Below are 14,579 nucleotides of genomic sequence, written 5' to 3'. Positions count from 1 at the left end.
CCCGAGCCATCGGAATTAGAATACCCATTAAAGAGATAAGGAGAAATTAAGCAGTCAAGGTAAACCAGGGCTTGGGAATTGTTAACTGAAAGTAATAATGCTAATAAATTTTAGGGTTAGCGTCAAATTCCAGTACTTTACGGAATAGTTTACTTTCAGCTCTCTTGAAGATGCATTGAGATAGTAGCGAGAAATATAACAGGTGTCGTTTCAGCTTGTTCTACTGGTAAATTTACAAATGATCCAGAGTTGAGAATTTAGTGAAATGAGGTTAAAAAATAGTATCTAAGACTGCTTACTACTTTAATTTAGTTTTATTTTTATTTTGTCCAGCAGTCTTCAAAATATGGTAGCGGAATGACTACTCTTTTTTGAGATGAATTTTTCATTCCTGATTTGGTAATTTCCTAAACAAAGTTCGGGTATGAAAGGCTATTCGGCCGAGGTTCCCTTTATTCTCGGACGAACAATTGTATATTTATCTGGAGTGTAGTTTTTATTAGAAACATTTAAAAGGATGTATAAGAAGCCAACTGCTATACGTGATTAGTGATTCATGTACATGTAGTCGAAGAATAAATTATGAGTCTTGTATGAAGTCATTCATGGTCTGTATAAGTTACAATATTAGAAATAATTGTGTCATATCGTCTTTAATTGTTTTAAGTTTTATGAATTGTTACCTGATTTAAAGGATATAGTAATTGGAATAGTAATTAGCAGTCTTGTATATTAAAGTTATTATATATCTTCCACTGTAGGGAGGGTAGTGAGTAGATATTGTATTAAAGCTTATAAATGGTTTATGTTTGTAGTTTTGTAATAATAGTAATGTGATATCAATGATAGCTAAAACAATGACAGATAAGACGATGATAGATAAAACACAACAAAAAAATGGTAGCTTTATAACGATATCAATGTACACGGTTTTGTCTATAACTAAAAATTACAAAAAAGCTTTGCTACCTAATTATATTTGTTTTTTTTAACATTTACCATTTTCAACTTTCAATTTTTCTACAGATTTTTTTCTACAGATTTTTATTATTACAATTTCACGTGCAGCTAAATAAATTAAAGGTTGGTTATTTAAAACCTTAAAAATAGGAGAATTTGTAGAATTTTGTCATCGAATACTAATTTTTTTTTTTTTTTTGGTGTCATTATTATTTACCTTTCAATATTTAGTTTATCAATTTCCATTAAATATTGATATTGTCCTTTGGAGGTAGATGGACAGATACCTTGTAAGTTTTCTTTGAAAAGATAAAATTATTATAATATATAATAGATAAGAGTGAATTGAAAGTATTCCCACAAGGGTTTAATTTAGTTGGTACTATGTATCTTTTTTTATGAACTTTTAAGGAGTATATCAAAATTGAAATAGTAACTCCTAATTTGAGGAGCAAAATGAAATTTTATAATTTAAAGAATAATATGAAGATTTGTTGCATATGTTCAGTTAATTATAATGAATGTAAAGTATTAGGCTGTATAAAGTTTATAAAAATGTTTTATTTGAATTATGTAAATATTGAATAAATAAAAAAAATAGAGCAGATAGATATTCTTACTTTTAAATGATAGTCATGTTATAAGCTAGAATTTATGATGAGGTAAAAAAAATAAGAAAAATTAGAATAAGTAAAATTAGTAAAATGAGTGTAAATTAATGAACAAAAGTAAAAAAAACGAATTTCAGAATAAGAAGAATTAAAAAATGTGTTAGTTAGTGCGTTATTTTTTCGAGTCATAATTTTGATCTCTTAATTCAATTTCATTTACTTGATTATCTAGTTTATCATCTTTACTATAACCATATTCGATTTGTGTTTCATTTGACGTTTGTTGTCTTATAACATGACCTGCATATCCTGTATTACGAGACCCATCTGCTGAAGGGCCAATACTATCAATTGTATCATCATTATCTAAAGGTTCGACGTTAACATTAACGTCCATCTTACTAATAACATCTTCATCTTGATCAAATGTAGAACCAGAATCGATTGATTTACCATCATATTTGACATGTCTGTTAATGTCATCTTCAGTTAACTTACTGTATGGAATCATTCCCTTTTTAATGGCAACTTCATCTTTGAATGCACCGTAATAATCTGCATCATCATGTAATATTTCAATCTTTGTTGGCCAAATCAAACATAATATCCAGTAAACGAAAAATGAAATTAAGAATGAAAAAAATGAATCACCGTAATAGAAATTTACGATACCTTGATTATGGAAATAATTATTATCGACTTGCCAAGCAATACCCGGTAAACCTGGCGTCATACCACATACTAAAGAAATGAAAGCCTTCCAATTAATACCCTTTGTATATTTATATTCACCATCAAAAACAAAGGCTTGTGAAACAGAATAATTTCTTTTCCTAATAATGAAATTATCACAAATCATAATGGAAATCATAGGGGTCATAATGACACCAAATGCAGATGTGACTGTTAAGAAAGTGGAAGAAGAATTATAGAAATTCCAAGGTTGTACGGCAAATGAGATTGCGGCAGTTAATAAAGCACCTCTCTTGATATTAATATATTTTGGTAATAACCCAGCTAAATCCATACCACTAGCAAAACCTGCATTTTCTAAAATATACCCAACTTGAGACATTGTGAATGCAACCCCACAGAAAAATGAACCTGCTCTTGCACCGGCAGAGTAATTAGTAGTTAACCAATAATCGAAAATATCCATAGGCATCCAAAATTGTTGACCATATAATTTTTGACAAGTAGAGGCACCAATAATACCAAAGATTGGGACTAAAGTGGTTGGGACCAATAAAGCACAAATGGTCCCCCACCAAACAGCAGGTTGAGAAGAAGCGAATCTTGAGAAATCACTTTGATTGACAGACCCTGGAGACACTGAACCAAACCAATAAGAAATCATATAAACCCAAGCCCAAGCTTTAGCAGAACCTGATACTGGTGATGCAGTAGAAGTGAATAATTCACCAACACCATGAGCTCTTGAACAAAGATAAATAATAATACCAATCATGGCAAAACACGTGGCGACACAAGAGGCAATTAACATGTAATTAATTTGATGTGGTTTGAAAAGATATCCTATACAACAAACAACATGGAAAAGAATGAACCCAATCAATTCCTTTGTAGTCATATGAACATGCTTTGACAAAGTATTTGGTAAGTGTAAATAGTGATGAGACCAAGAATCTAGAATCATATTAATACAAAGACCACCTTGCCAAGCATTTGAACCATAATTAACAATACTCATTAACACACGTAACATAATCCCAAAGATGGAACCCGAGATACCAAATACGAATCTTTGACATAAAGTGAACCCAATTTTCCAATCTGAACCAGGGTACGAATTCCCCAATGTGAACATAATGGTGACAACATCACCAATGATATAACTACCAATAGTCTCTGGATACGATAGACCAGCAGATAACCCAGAAGAGGCACCCATCCAAGTCCCCACTGAGAAGGACATGACCCCCCAGTAGGCGAAATTTGACCAAAACCCCCAAGTTTGGTATTCAGATTTAATGGGCTGTAAATCAGGGTTCTTTAAGAAACTGATTGTTTCTCTTTCGTCGAGAGGAATTTCCAAGAAACGGAATGTTCTTGTAAAGAAGGCAGCCATCCCATTCTGCTGATGTTTTCTATTAGACGATGGTTGATGATGCTGGATTTCATTTGAAGATGAAGCAGGAGATACTACAGAAGTAGTTGCTGAGAATTTCGATTCCACGCCCATCGTTGTGTTGCTTGGGGTATTAGAGAAGGGGAGAGATGGAGAAAGGGTGTGGAATTTATGGATAAATACAGGGTGTTTAAATAATGATACAATGCGATGAGACGAGATGAGATGAGCTGAAACAGAGAAATTTTAATAGTAAAAAAAAAATTTCTTATAGGAAACAAAAGCGAGAGAGTATCAATATTTTTGTTGCTTGCAAGTTTGTGTATGAAGGTGTATTGACTCGTACAACGTAGCTAGGTATTCATACAAACAACTTGAAAGTATATTTATATGATCTTGGCCAATGAATAGTCAGCAGAGAGGCAAAAAGTGAGCGAAAAGATGATATAATTGACACATAAACTCAAGCGATGTAAAGGCATCTCATTTTAATTTTTGCAAGCAAAAGCCAAGACGAAAAATGCAACTATTGTGCCCATAAGAAAGAGAGAAAGAGAGTCGTGGGCCCCCCGATATGTTCGCTCTACAGGGATAAGTGCCTTCTACGAAAGGATATTGGGGAATAATAATAATCGTCGAGATATGAATAACGAATTTGTATACGGATTGATTAATTTTGAAATAATGAATAATGAATATTGAAGAAAAAAAACTTTAATTATAATATGTTAAATTGGATTTGGAAAAAATTTTCATAATATCTTCCTTAAGACCGTGTACCTTTAAAAAATGGTTGAAATAAATGGCATTAATTTTCGCCAAGAGAGGTGTAAGAGTAAAAGCTTCCTTTTTAGGACATAGCCCGGGTGGTTCACGATTGTAGGGAGTTTCTATGAGCGTTTCTTTTTCTCTTGGGCATTCGGGATGGAGGAGCGATGTGGTATGCAATGAATGAGCGAAATGAAATATGCATTGAGAGTGAACGCGGGGCGGGTAACACAATGAGGGAAAATCTAGAAATCCAGGGAGTTCGGCGGCTAGCACGTGTTTGAAATGTACTGGGAGAGAAACTTAGTGAGAAATGCAGTGAGAAAAGCTGATGTGTGGATATTATGGCACGCGAAATATAATGGAATGCTGTACAAACTGGGGAAGTTTCAGGAGAGGGGTGGCCATTGTTACAGAGAAAGCAGTGTAGCAGTGATTGGGTGTAAGGATGATGGTGTATGGGTGTTTCTCGGCCGAGAGAAAATACGTGAGTTTCTTTTTGGTGTCCACGTGATTCTATGTTTGTGTGTATGACAGTAAATAGTTTAGAAAATCATGGAATGTTTATGATTATGGCATGATTTGAATGATTTGGTAGAATTACCAAAAAAAAAAAATAATAACAAGAAATACAAGAAATGATAAACATCAATAAGTGTGACTCAATAGGTCTTAAATGATGTTTTTGTACAGATGACCAAGAATATTGATTTGTGAGTTTTTAGAAGTACCCTTATCTTGTACTAGGAATAAAATAAGTCTTGAGAAACCTGTACCACATTTGAATCCTTAATATTAGTATTGCTGTTAGTCATAATTAAGAGAACAATTCTTTTTTTTGTATATTGTTTAAAGTATAGAAACCTCCTTCCATTTTGAGAGGAATTAAAACTATAGAAAATATAAAAATATAAAGATTAGATGTCGACTAAAATGCTGGCAATTTACACATTATTTTTGTGGATAAGAGAGGTCAATTCATCGTCGTCTATAAGTGAAAAATTTTTCCACCTAATTAACCTCACAAGAGTTATTTATCTCTCCTGCTTAGTACACCCTGTAGAATCTACATGATGTTCTTAAATTAACGACACCAAATTATCTTCCCCCGCCTTACATGGTATTTGCCAAAAGCCACAAGCTGTTACTAGTCTTGTTTCTCATTAGTTTCTCATACACTTCCCATGCCGTGGTTAGTACCCTTTGATTAGCTTGGACATAATAATGAGAAACATTACATCATCAGCTAAACTAGGCCTGCGTGTTTTTCTTGGCCCTAAATCTTGTTTGAACTCGGACCTAAGTGAGAAAAACTTGTGTTTTCGCTTGTTGTGCAAATGTTTCCTGCTTCCGCTCTTTACGTTTTTATACTACCTAAATAATTATTTCAAGTTGTACAAAGCGTTAAATATAGTTAACGCACGTGACACCATAATTATTTATACTTATACTTCTGTTGTACCAACATTCATTGTGCATACTGCTGGAACATGATTATATCATTTTCTATAGAGTGGTATTCACGGCACTATTTTCTTTAAACGTATTTTACGGACAATGTCCTAAACACTTTTTAAGAAATACGTCATTACAAGATAAATATGAAAAAAAAACAATTTCAGATGAACTTCCATCTAGAGAAGTTTCTAATCAAGTTTCAACTAGTCATGAAATAGATATCGTACCAGGCGCCAAACTCCCACGTTTCCAACCTTATAGGGTTACACCAAAACAAGAAACTGAGATTAACAAAATTGTGCAGGACCTTTTAGAAAAGGATTTTGTCACACCTTCGAAAGCTCCTTTTAGTTCCCCAGTTGTACTCGTCGGAAAGAAAGATGGATCCTATCGTCTTTGTGTCGACTACTGTGCTCTCAACAAAATCGCCATCAAAGACCCTTTCCCGCTACCCCTCATCGATCAGTTGTTAGCCTCAATTGGTAAAGCATCCGTATTCACCACCTTAGATCTGCACTCTGGTTACCACCAAATTCCCATGAAAGAAGAAGATCAATACAAAACTGCTTTCGTTACACCATCAGGAAACTTCGAATATAAAGTCATGCCGTTTGGTCTAGTAAATGCACCCAGTACATTTGCTCGTTATATGGCTGACCTATTTCGTGGTAAACCCAATATTTGCGTATATCTAGATGATAATTTAATATTTTCCGATTCCCTAGAGGAACATTGGAAACATCTGGATGATGTACTCAGTATATTAGCCAAAGAACACCTATTTGTGAAGAGGAAGAAATTCCAATTCACCCAAACACCCGTAGAATTCCTAGGATATAACATCTCAGATAATGCCATTCGTCCAATACAGGCCAAATGCCAGGCAATCGGATCTTATCCGCAGCCATCCTCCATCCCTAAGACACAACGTTTTGTAGGCCTCGTTAATTATTATCGCCGCTTTATTGAACATTGTGCCGACATTGCTAAACCCCTATACGACTACATTATCAAGAAAACAAAATGGTCAACCGAACAGACCCAAGCATTCAAAAACCTACAAGCCGCCCTGTCTTCTAAACCAGTTATTGCCACGTTGAAACCCGATGGTCAATACCGCCTCACTACAGATGCTTCGAAGAGCGCCGTTGGTGCAGTCTTAGAAGAAATTGATGATAAAGACCACACCCTTGGTGTTGTCGGATACTTTTCGAAAATACTGGATAAAACTCAGAGCCACTACCCAGCAGGAGAACTAGAGCTACTCGGTATCAAATTGGCTCTTGGACACTTTCGCTATCTACTTCACGGACGTCACTTTGTATTACGAACCGATCACATCTGCCTTTTAGCTATTGCTAACAAGGAGAAACCATCAGACAAAATTAAAGGATAGTTTCAAAAATTGGAAGAAATATGACTTTGAACTAGAATACCTTCCCGGACCCAAAATTGTTGTAGCAGAGGAATTATCCCGTGCTTCCATCAATACTCAATATCCGGCGGTCACCTTGGAACTAAATCTACATTTAGCAAAATTGCACCGTTCCACTATTGTCCAAAGCAGTTTGCCCCTCTGTCCATCGCCATATCCAGCATTGTATACAATATTAACTCATTAAAGTATACAAACCAGAAACACGTGGTTTACCTCAACCTTTACCAACTCCTACTTGACGCTGGACCGACATGACTATTGACTTTGTTACAGGTTTAACTCCTAGTTTTCCAGGCTAAGCTATGATTTTAATTGTGGTCTCCAAACGCGCCCACTTCATAGCTACCAAAACAAATACCTCCGCAGACGATATCATGGAACTTTTATTCCGCTACGTATTCAGCTCCCATAGTTTCCCCAAGACTATAACTAGTATCCGCTTCAGTAATTCCTACACAGACCTATTAGGTATCACAATGCAGAAATCTGCTTCTAACCATCCACAAACAGACGGTCAAATTGAAAGAACCACCCAAATATTAGGCCATCTCCTACGATCTTATGCTAATGCTAAGCACCAAAATTGGTACCACTTTCTTCCACTTATCGAATTCGCTTATAATGCTACTCCTAACCGTATTAAACAACTTTTACCCGTTTGATATTGACCTAGGCTACGTAACTAACCAACCATCATTCCATATTGGATCCGAACTTAACGCTAGGAATTTCAACAATTGTGATCTCACGAAACATCTACAAGCCATTACACTCTGTGTGTAATCCCATTTAGAAGACGCCCCAAGTAGCAATGTAAATTCAAACAAACCTTCATAGTTATCTAGTTACTTTAATAGTTAATGACTATGCGTTACTCTATTGTGATGCTTACTTTAATTGCGGGAAGTACTTAAAAATTCAACCTCTTTATGCAAGGCCCTTCAAGATAGTTAAAGTGATAAATCCCAAAGCCTACGAGTTAGACCTTCCATCCTCCATCAAAAAAACAATCTGGTTATCAACGTACAATATTTAAAACCTCATCTTTACAATCCAAAAACGCTAACACAAAGACCCACCTCGTACCTTCATCGGTTGAGCCGCCAAAGCCCAGTGCTTTACATGGTAATGACATAACACACAAGATATATCTCTGTTGAATGACAGATATCGACCCTAAAATATCCGTTGAGTATTCCGCTGAAGAATTCTCACATGTTCCCAATTGTATTTTAGCAAATATCAACCAACTAGTTCAAATATGTGACTCATGAGTTGAGGTTCAACCTCAAACACCACGTGCCTACAACATATATGGACACGTTGTCCAGTTGGCATGATGCTAGCATACCAGTCCAACTTGTAAATAAACTAGTCCAATTCCCATTGATGTCTAACCTTTGTCTTGTGGTTCAGAGATTCAAGAGAGTTGGACATTGTTTATCAGTTTTATTAGATGTAAAATCGATTGATTATTTAAAATAACTTAAAATGATATTTTTCTTAAATAGTGTTTGGGAAATTGTTCCTAAAACATATTTGCAGAAACTAGTGACGTGATAAAAAAAAAAAGAGTATTTCATCTCTTAATAGAAAATGATATAATCATATTCCAGTACTATATATTTCTGGATATATAAAGAAACAAAGTTTATTCCGATCTACGCTCTATCTGTAATACCACAAAATGTTGTAGGTGATATTGAACTTATTTTTAATCTACAAGTTACTGACAACAAATTATACACAAAACTAAGCAACTGCTACTTTGCATACTTGTTAATATCCTATCAATTAATAATCTCTATTAGTTTAGCAAGCATTACTCAAATTGTTCATTCCTCCCCTTGTATAAGTAAGTTTGTAAACAGTCCAATTAAAGTAATATGGGAGAATCCGGTGTTGACTTTTGCAAAGTATTTAAAGTCCGGTTCCTCAGACTATAAGTCATAGATTTATAGTGTTTTTTAAATGACCATTTAGTTCAAAAAGAACAAATATTTTCGTAAGTTTAAAAACAAACTTGGTGATAAGTCAGGGTGTTCAACAAGGAGTTATATAGTTACTAGCAAGTTGTATCTTATATTTAAACTGGTTTACAAATCATCCAAGTACTGACTTACAAAGGTTAATAAAGAAAAATAACTTGTTAAAGAGAGGGAATTGAACAAATGTTAACAGCAGTAAGCGAAAATGCTGGAAATATTAATATTGAGCATATATTGAAGATCAGATGACACAAACTGTGCTAGAAATGAAGCTGTTAAATGATAGCTAGACAGAGGAGGTAATATAGAGTATAAAAAGGAAATTTGATTCTGTTTTAATGGTTTCTGTTTTAATGGTTTTCTTTTTTTTTTTTTTTTTTTTTCTTATATAAAATGTTCTAATAAAAGTTCCGTAATGAGACAAGAAATTCTGTTCCTTTATATATAATTTATTTGGTATGAAGGCAATTCAATTTTGTAATTGTTTATTGGCAACAGATCAATTACTAATCAATTAGTTATATTAGTCATATGAGTAATGTTCTTGTATTGATTACTTATCAAATTATTTCAGGTCTGTCTTTGAGACAGGTGTTTATGCTGGAAAATAATATAATTATTTTGCTAATTATTTCTTAAAAAGAAATTTTTTATCAAGTATTGCGTGAGTGAAATATTCTTTAGGGTTAAAGAAGATTTGTGAATGGAACTTGTTTTAACTTGTTTTAACTTACTATTAAAAGAGCATATTTTGTAAATGAATATAGATGTTTATAGAGTATGTAAAAGAAATAATCAAATATTACATCAAAATTCATTATTTAATAATGTCAGACTCTACTTCAATTACCTGTAAAACTTATAAATTCTTGATGGATAAGCAGCTCTAATTATACGTTGTCAAATAGAACTGTTTATCCTGAATATTAGTTTATTAACTGTCAATCCATTGCATAATTGCATGAGTAAATGATGTTATGACTCATAGTCATAAGATTGCGTGGTTGTTTTGCTTATAGCTTAGACTTGAGAACATTACTTTTTATTATATTGACTTTTTCATCTACTGAGAATATGTCTACAACATCGTTGTATTGTAAACCAAGTTAGGAATACAATACAATACAATAACAAACGAAACCTACTGGGATTCAAGAGAGTTAGACATTGTTATACAGTGTTTAAGATGTAAAGACGATTACTTTTATTTAGAAATATATATTAAATACTATAATTAAAATGAATATATTTCTTAAATAGTGTTTTTTTCGATATAAAAAGAAAAACATATTTTAAATAATAAGTCACGTGATAAAAAGTACTTTACCTACTTAATAGAAAATGATATAATCATATTTCAGCAAAACGAGACTTTCAACTTTTAGAAAGCTGAAACTTTAAGTAAGTTAGACGACTTTCGAACAAAAAAAAAAAATAAACAAGAACCTATTTTATATTCGTAAGTTACTTCTTTGGAGCTGGACAGTTCTGAGTACATAGTTACAAGATGCGGTACACTCATTGAAACCTGAGTGTCATTCTTACTAATAGATGTCCGAGATGAACCAGAAGTGGGTGCAGATTCAAGGGGATGTTCCACACCTGATGAATAGTTGTTTCTCAGCTGTGGTCAGCTGATCTGTCCTGTCTCGAAGCTTCTCTTGTACTGATTTCTTGTAAGTATTACGTGAAAGGCGACGGCACTTTGACGGTTTTCCAAAAAAAATCATGAAATAAAGCGGGTTTAGCTCAGTTGGGAGAGCGCCAGACTGAAGAATACTTTGGTTTAAGATATCTGGAGGTCCTGTGTTCGATCCACAGAAGTCGCATTTAATTTTTTTATTTTATAACTTCAATATTATTATTACGTTTCGATGTGTGAATTCTATGTTTCTCCATAATGGAGGACTTTGCTTTTTCCTTCTGGTTTCGCGCGACACAACGTGATGCGATGATGCGATAGGAAAAATAAATAAATAAATAAATATGGCTCAGCGGTTAATAGAAGAGAGTGAGAATTGGTAAAGTCTATAAATGCGTATATGCGTATACAAGGGTATATATATGGGAGGCCGAGAAGGTGAAAGTGAGTATTTAATCTGCGGTTATTGGTGTTGAAATCAGATCATCACTTGTGGTTGCACTCGGGTTTGCAGTTGCAGTTGCAGTTGCAGTTGCAGTTGCGTTTGCAGTTGCACTCGCACTCGCACTCGTCGCATCCAATTTCAATTGTCTTTCTTTAGCTTTCAATCGTTTGGCCTTCAACAGCGAAGCATGTTGTTCTGGATTCTCCTTTTTAAAAGTGCCCTTGTTCATTGGTTTCTTACGCATAGCATTACGTTTGGCTTCTTTAGTCTTTTGTTTGATTTCCAAGAGCTTGTTTTCCTTTTTGATGGGGTCTGATATGAAATCGGGTTTATTGATGTCGTAGTAACAGTTGAGATTGAGTCTTTGACAATTGTAGCAATTGGGCCGTTCTTCGGTACATTTTTTCTTGCGTAACCGACAAATCCAACAACCGTTTCTTGATCTTGTGTTGTGGGTTTGTTTTTTATCAGAGGAAGTTGGTGTTGCGGTGGTGGTAGCGGACGGGGAATCCACAGAAGGGGAATCCACGGAAGGGAAATTTGCAGAGGCAGAGGTCGAGGCGGAAGCAGAGGAGATTGTGGAAGGAAGGTCGGTGGATCGGATGTCTTTTAAATCCTTGATATCGTGAAGTATATTGGAGTCGTCGGATTGTAGATCGAGTTCGTTTGGTTTTGTGAGTTTTAGTTTTTTCCTTGATCGTTTGGACGACGTCGGAGGAGTAGGGGAAGTGTATGGGAGGGTTGTTATGGAGGGGAGATGTATGGGCGAGGAGGAATTGATTTCTGGGGCAGAGAGTCTGCGATCGATGCGTTTGCCGTTTTTATTCCACGTGACGGTTCTGCGTTGTACTATGGAGGGCAGTTTTGGAGCGATGGGTTGGGAAGGGTCGTTGGTTTGGGGTTGAGGCTCGGGATTGTTTTCGTTGTCGTATTCGTTTTCGTCGTCGTCTTCGTCTTCGTCGTCCCAGATGGCGATGTCGTTGACTTCTGCGTGGAGGGCACTAGCACTAGCACTGGCACTAGCGCTTGCGCTAGTGCCATTGCCAGTGCCAATACCACCGCCATTGCTAATACCACCGCCACCGGGCAGACCCTTGTTGATACTAGGGTTGGCCCCAGCCCCAGCCCCAGCCCCAGGGCTCAGTCTCATCGGATCGTGCATCCTGAACGGCGACGACCGCATGTTGGACAGCACGGCGGCTGCAGCACGTGCCGTGGCCGGCGCGGTGGCGGCGCCTGCAAACGTGGCGGCGGGGGCTATCTGGCAAGCCGTGTGAGGCGCAGTGGCGGGGGCTATTGGTGTGGCGGTGGCGGTGGCGGCAGCGGCAGCGGCAGCAGCGGCGGCGGCTCCAGGAAGCACGCGGGCACGTGCAGCGTTGAGGAGGCGTGTGCGGACGCCGTCCAGCTTGGAGTTGATGTATTTGGGCGGCGGAGGCGGGACGAAGTCGTCGTCTGGGCGGGGAGTGTTTGCTGGGGAGTTGTGGGGGGGCGAGTGGGGGCGACAGTTGGCGGCGTGGTGGAGAGGTGGGGGGCGGGCGTGTGGGGCGAGCGAGCAGGCGTGGCGTGGAAGCAGCGTTCTTTTAGTAGTGGGCGGTTGGGTACCGCCGGGCGACGAAGTGGGCGAGGCGGGCGGGAGCGCGGGAGTGGGAGGTGTGGGAGGTGTGGGAGGCGCGGGTAAGTGCGTGGGTACGGCGGAGAAACAAGTGGGAAGCGGAACGAGAAAGAGAACGAGAAAGAGAAAAAGAAAAGAAAAAGAAAAGAAAAAGAAAGGCGCGGCGGGCGAGGTGGGCGGGTAATGTGTTTGTTTTTGTGGCACGGGCAATTTGGGAAAGGAGGCAGTGCTGGGCGGCAAACGGCGGCGCATGCGGCGTATATAAGGGGCGTGGAATTTGGAAGAGCAGGGCAAGTGGACGGGAGTGGACGGCAGAGGCAGAGGCAGAGGCAGAGGCAGCTGCAGAGGCAAAGCAATCACCACGCCTGGGTTCTATCTGATATCATTCGCAAACTCTCAATCAAAATGTATATTCAGTAGATGCTGGGGGTGGTGGTTGTGGCGTGTTTGCTGTTGCGTTTGCGTTTGCGTTTGCGTTTGCGTTAGGCCTATAAAAATATCACGTAGCACGTGATATTTTTAACAAATGCATATGAGGCGGAGTTCTGATGTATAGCTCCTCTTTCAACGGGCCATACAGATAGGCTGGTGATATCTCTAACTGGGTGATGTGTTTGTCATTGTCTAATGCTAGGGCAAGACGTGCCATTAGTGATTGGTGATGAACAGTGTTTGTTGTAGCGTCTTCATCATACGTTGCTTTCTTTTGTAAATCTCCTCGGGAAGCCTTCATTAGAAGTATCATTGTCGACATATAGAGGATCATCTGAGAGAGAAGTACACTTGGATCATCTGAGAGAGAAGTACACTTGGATCATCTGAAGGATGAGTATCAAGTGCGCTTGTGCTAGTGCCAGTGCTAGTGCTAGTGCTAGTGCTAGTGGCCTTTGGTGTTGACAACTTCTTTGATAGATTTAACGTAGGTGTTGGGACCATGGTAGGCGACGTTTCTGGAATATCAGTAGTATCTAATGTGGTAAGACCATCTGCGGAGATATTGTCATCTGTAGAAGGGGTACCGCCTATAGTTGGACTAGTAGAATTGTAGAATCAATCGTAGGTTATATTGCTCCACCCCCATCTAAAACCAATGTTTTCATCAGTGAATGCAATAAAATATTTAGGAGAGGTAGCACTGATGTGATTAACTGGACCAAACAAGTCAGTATGAATATATTCAAATGGGCCATATTCTTTTTGATATTGTAGACGAGATTTACCATCTTTCCAAGAAATGCCTGAAGAATTTAAGGTTGTCGCTGCTTTCAATAGAACTAAGGCAAAGGCTTTAACCTTCGGTAAATTGGTTGATATCCCCGAATCCAAGGTCTATGATACTATTGATGATCTTATGAGAGATCCTGAAGTTACTTTTGTTGATTCTCTAGTTCCAGTTCAAAATAATGTTACAAACGTTAAAAAGCTATCGAACATAAAAAACCAATCTTATTGGAAAAGCCAATTGCAGCCACCATGCAACAAGTGAGAGAATTAGTAAATTTATCTAGAATCTACTGATTTGCCTATCGGTATTGCTAGAAATTGGTTATATTTAACTGTATTGATGT

General features: G+C 37.2%; 3 protein-coding genes and 1 non-coding gene across 4 annotated transcripts; 2 read left to right on the top strand and 2 right to left on the bottom strand.

Annotated features, from left to right (window-relative positions):
* Positions 1 to 1,743: 1,743 nt before the first annotated feature.
* THI7 (thiamine transporter THI7) lies at positions 1,744 to 3,774 on the bottom strand (the record flags this gene model as incomplete). Its single annotated transcript, XM_004181834.1, has 1 exon — positions 1,744 to 3,774. The coding sequence occupies one exon, from the start codon at positions 3,772 to 3,774 to the stop codon at positions 1,744 to 1,746; it is 2,031 nt and encodes a 676-aa protein (XP_004181882.1).
* Positions 3,775 to 6,424: 2,650 nt separating this feature from the next.
* TBLA0H00730 (reverse transcriptase family protein) lies at positions 6,425 to 7,282 on the top strand (the record flags this gene model as incomplete). Its single annotated transcript, XM_004181833.1, has 1 exon — positions 6,425 to 7,282. One exon carries the CDS (start codon positions 6,425 to 6,427, stop codon positions 7,280 to 7,282), a length of 858 nt encoding a protein of 285 aa, XP_004181881.1.
* A 3,768-nt stretch (positions 7,283 to 11,050) lies between these two features.
* TBLA0Htrna9F lies at positions 11,051 to 11,141 on the top strand. Its single transcript is given in 2 exon segments — positions 11,051 to 11,088; positions 11,105 to 11,141. It is a non-coding gene; the product is annotated as a tRNA-Phe (tRNA).
* Positions 11,142 to 11,406: 265 nt separating this feature from the next.
* UME6 (DNA-binding transcriptional regulator UME6) lies at positions 11,407 to 13,263 on the bottom strand (the record flags this gene model as incomplete). The annotated part of the gene is made up of 1 exon (XM_004181832.1): positions 11,407 to 13,263. One exon carries the CDS (start codon positions 13,261 to 13,263, stop codon positions 11,407 to 11,409), a length of 1,857 nt encoding a protein of 618 aa, XP_004181880.1.
* Positions 13,264 to 14,579: the final 1,316 nt, after the last annotated feature.

The sequence above is a fragment of the Henningerozyma blattae genome, chromosome 8 (genome assembly GCF_000315915.1).
Source record: "Henningerozyma blattae CBS 6284 chromosome 8, complete genome".
Classification (NCBI taxonomy): Eukaryota; Fungi; Ascomycota; class Saccharomycetes; order Saccharomycetales; family Saccharomycetaceae; genus Henningerozyma; species Henningerozyma blattae.
This window is presented reverse-complemented; position numbering and strand designations above follow the sequence as displayed.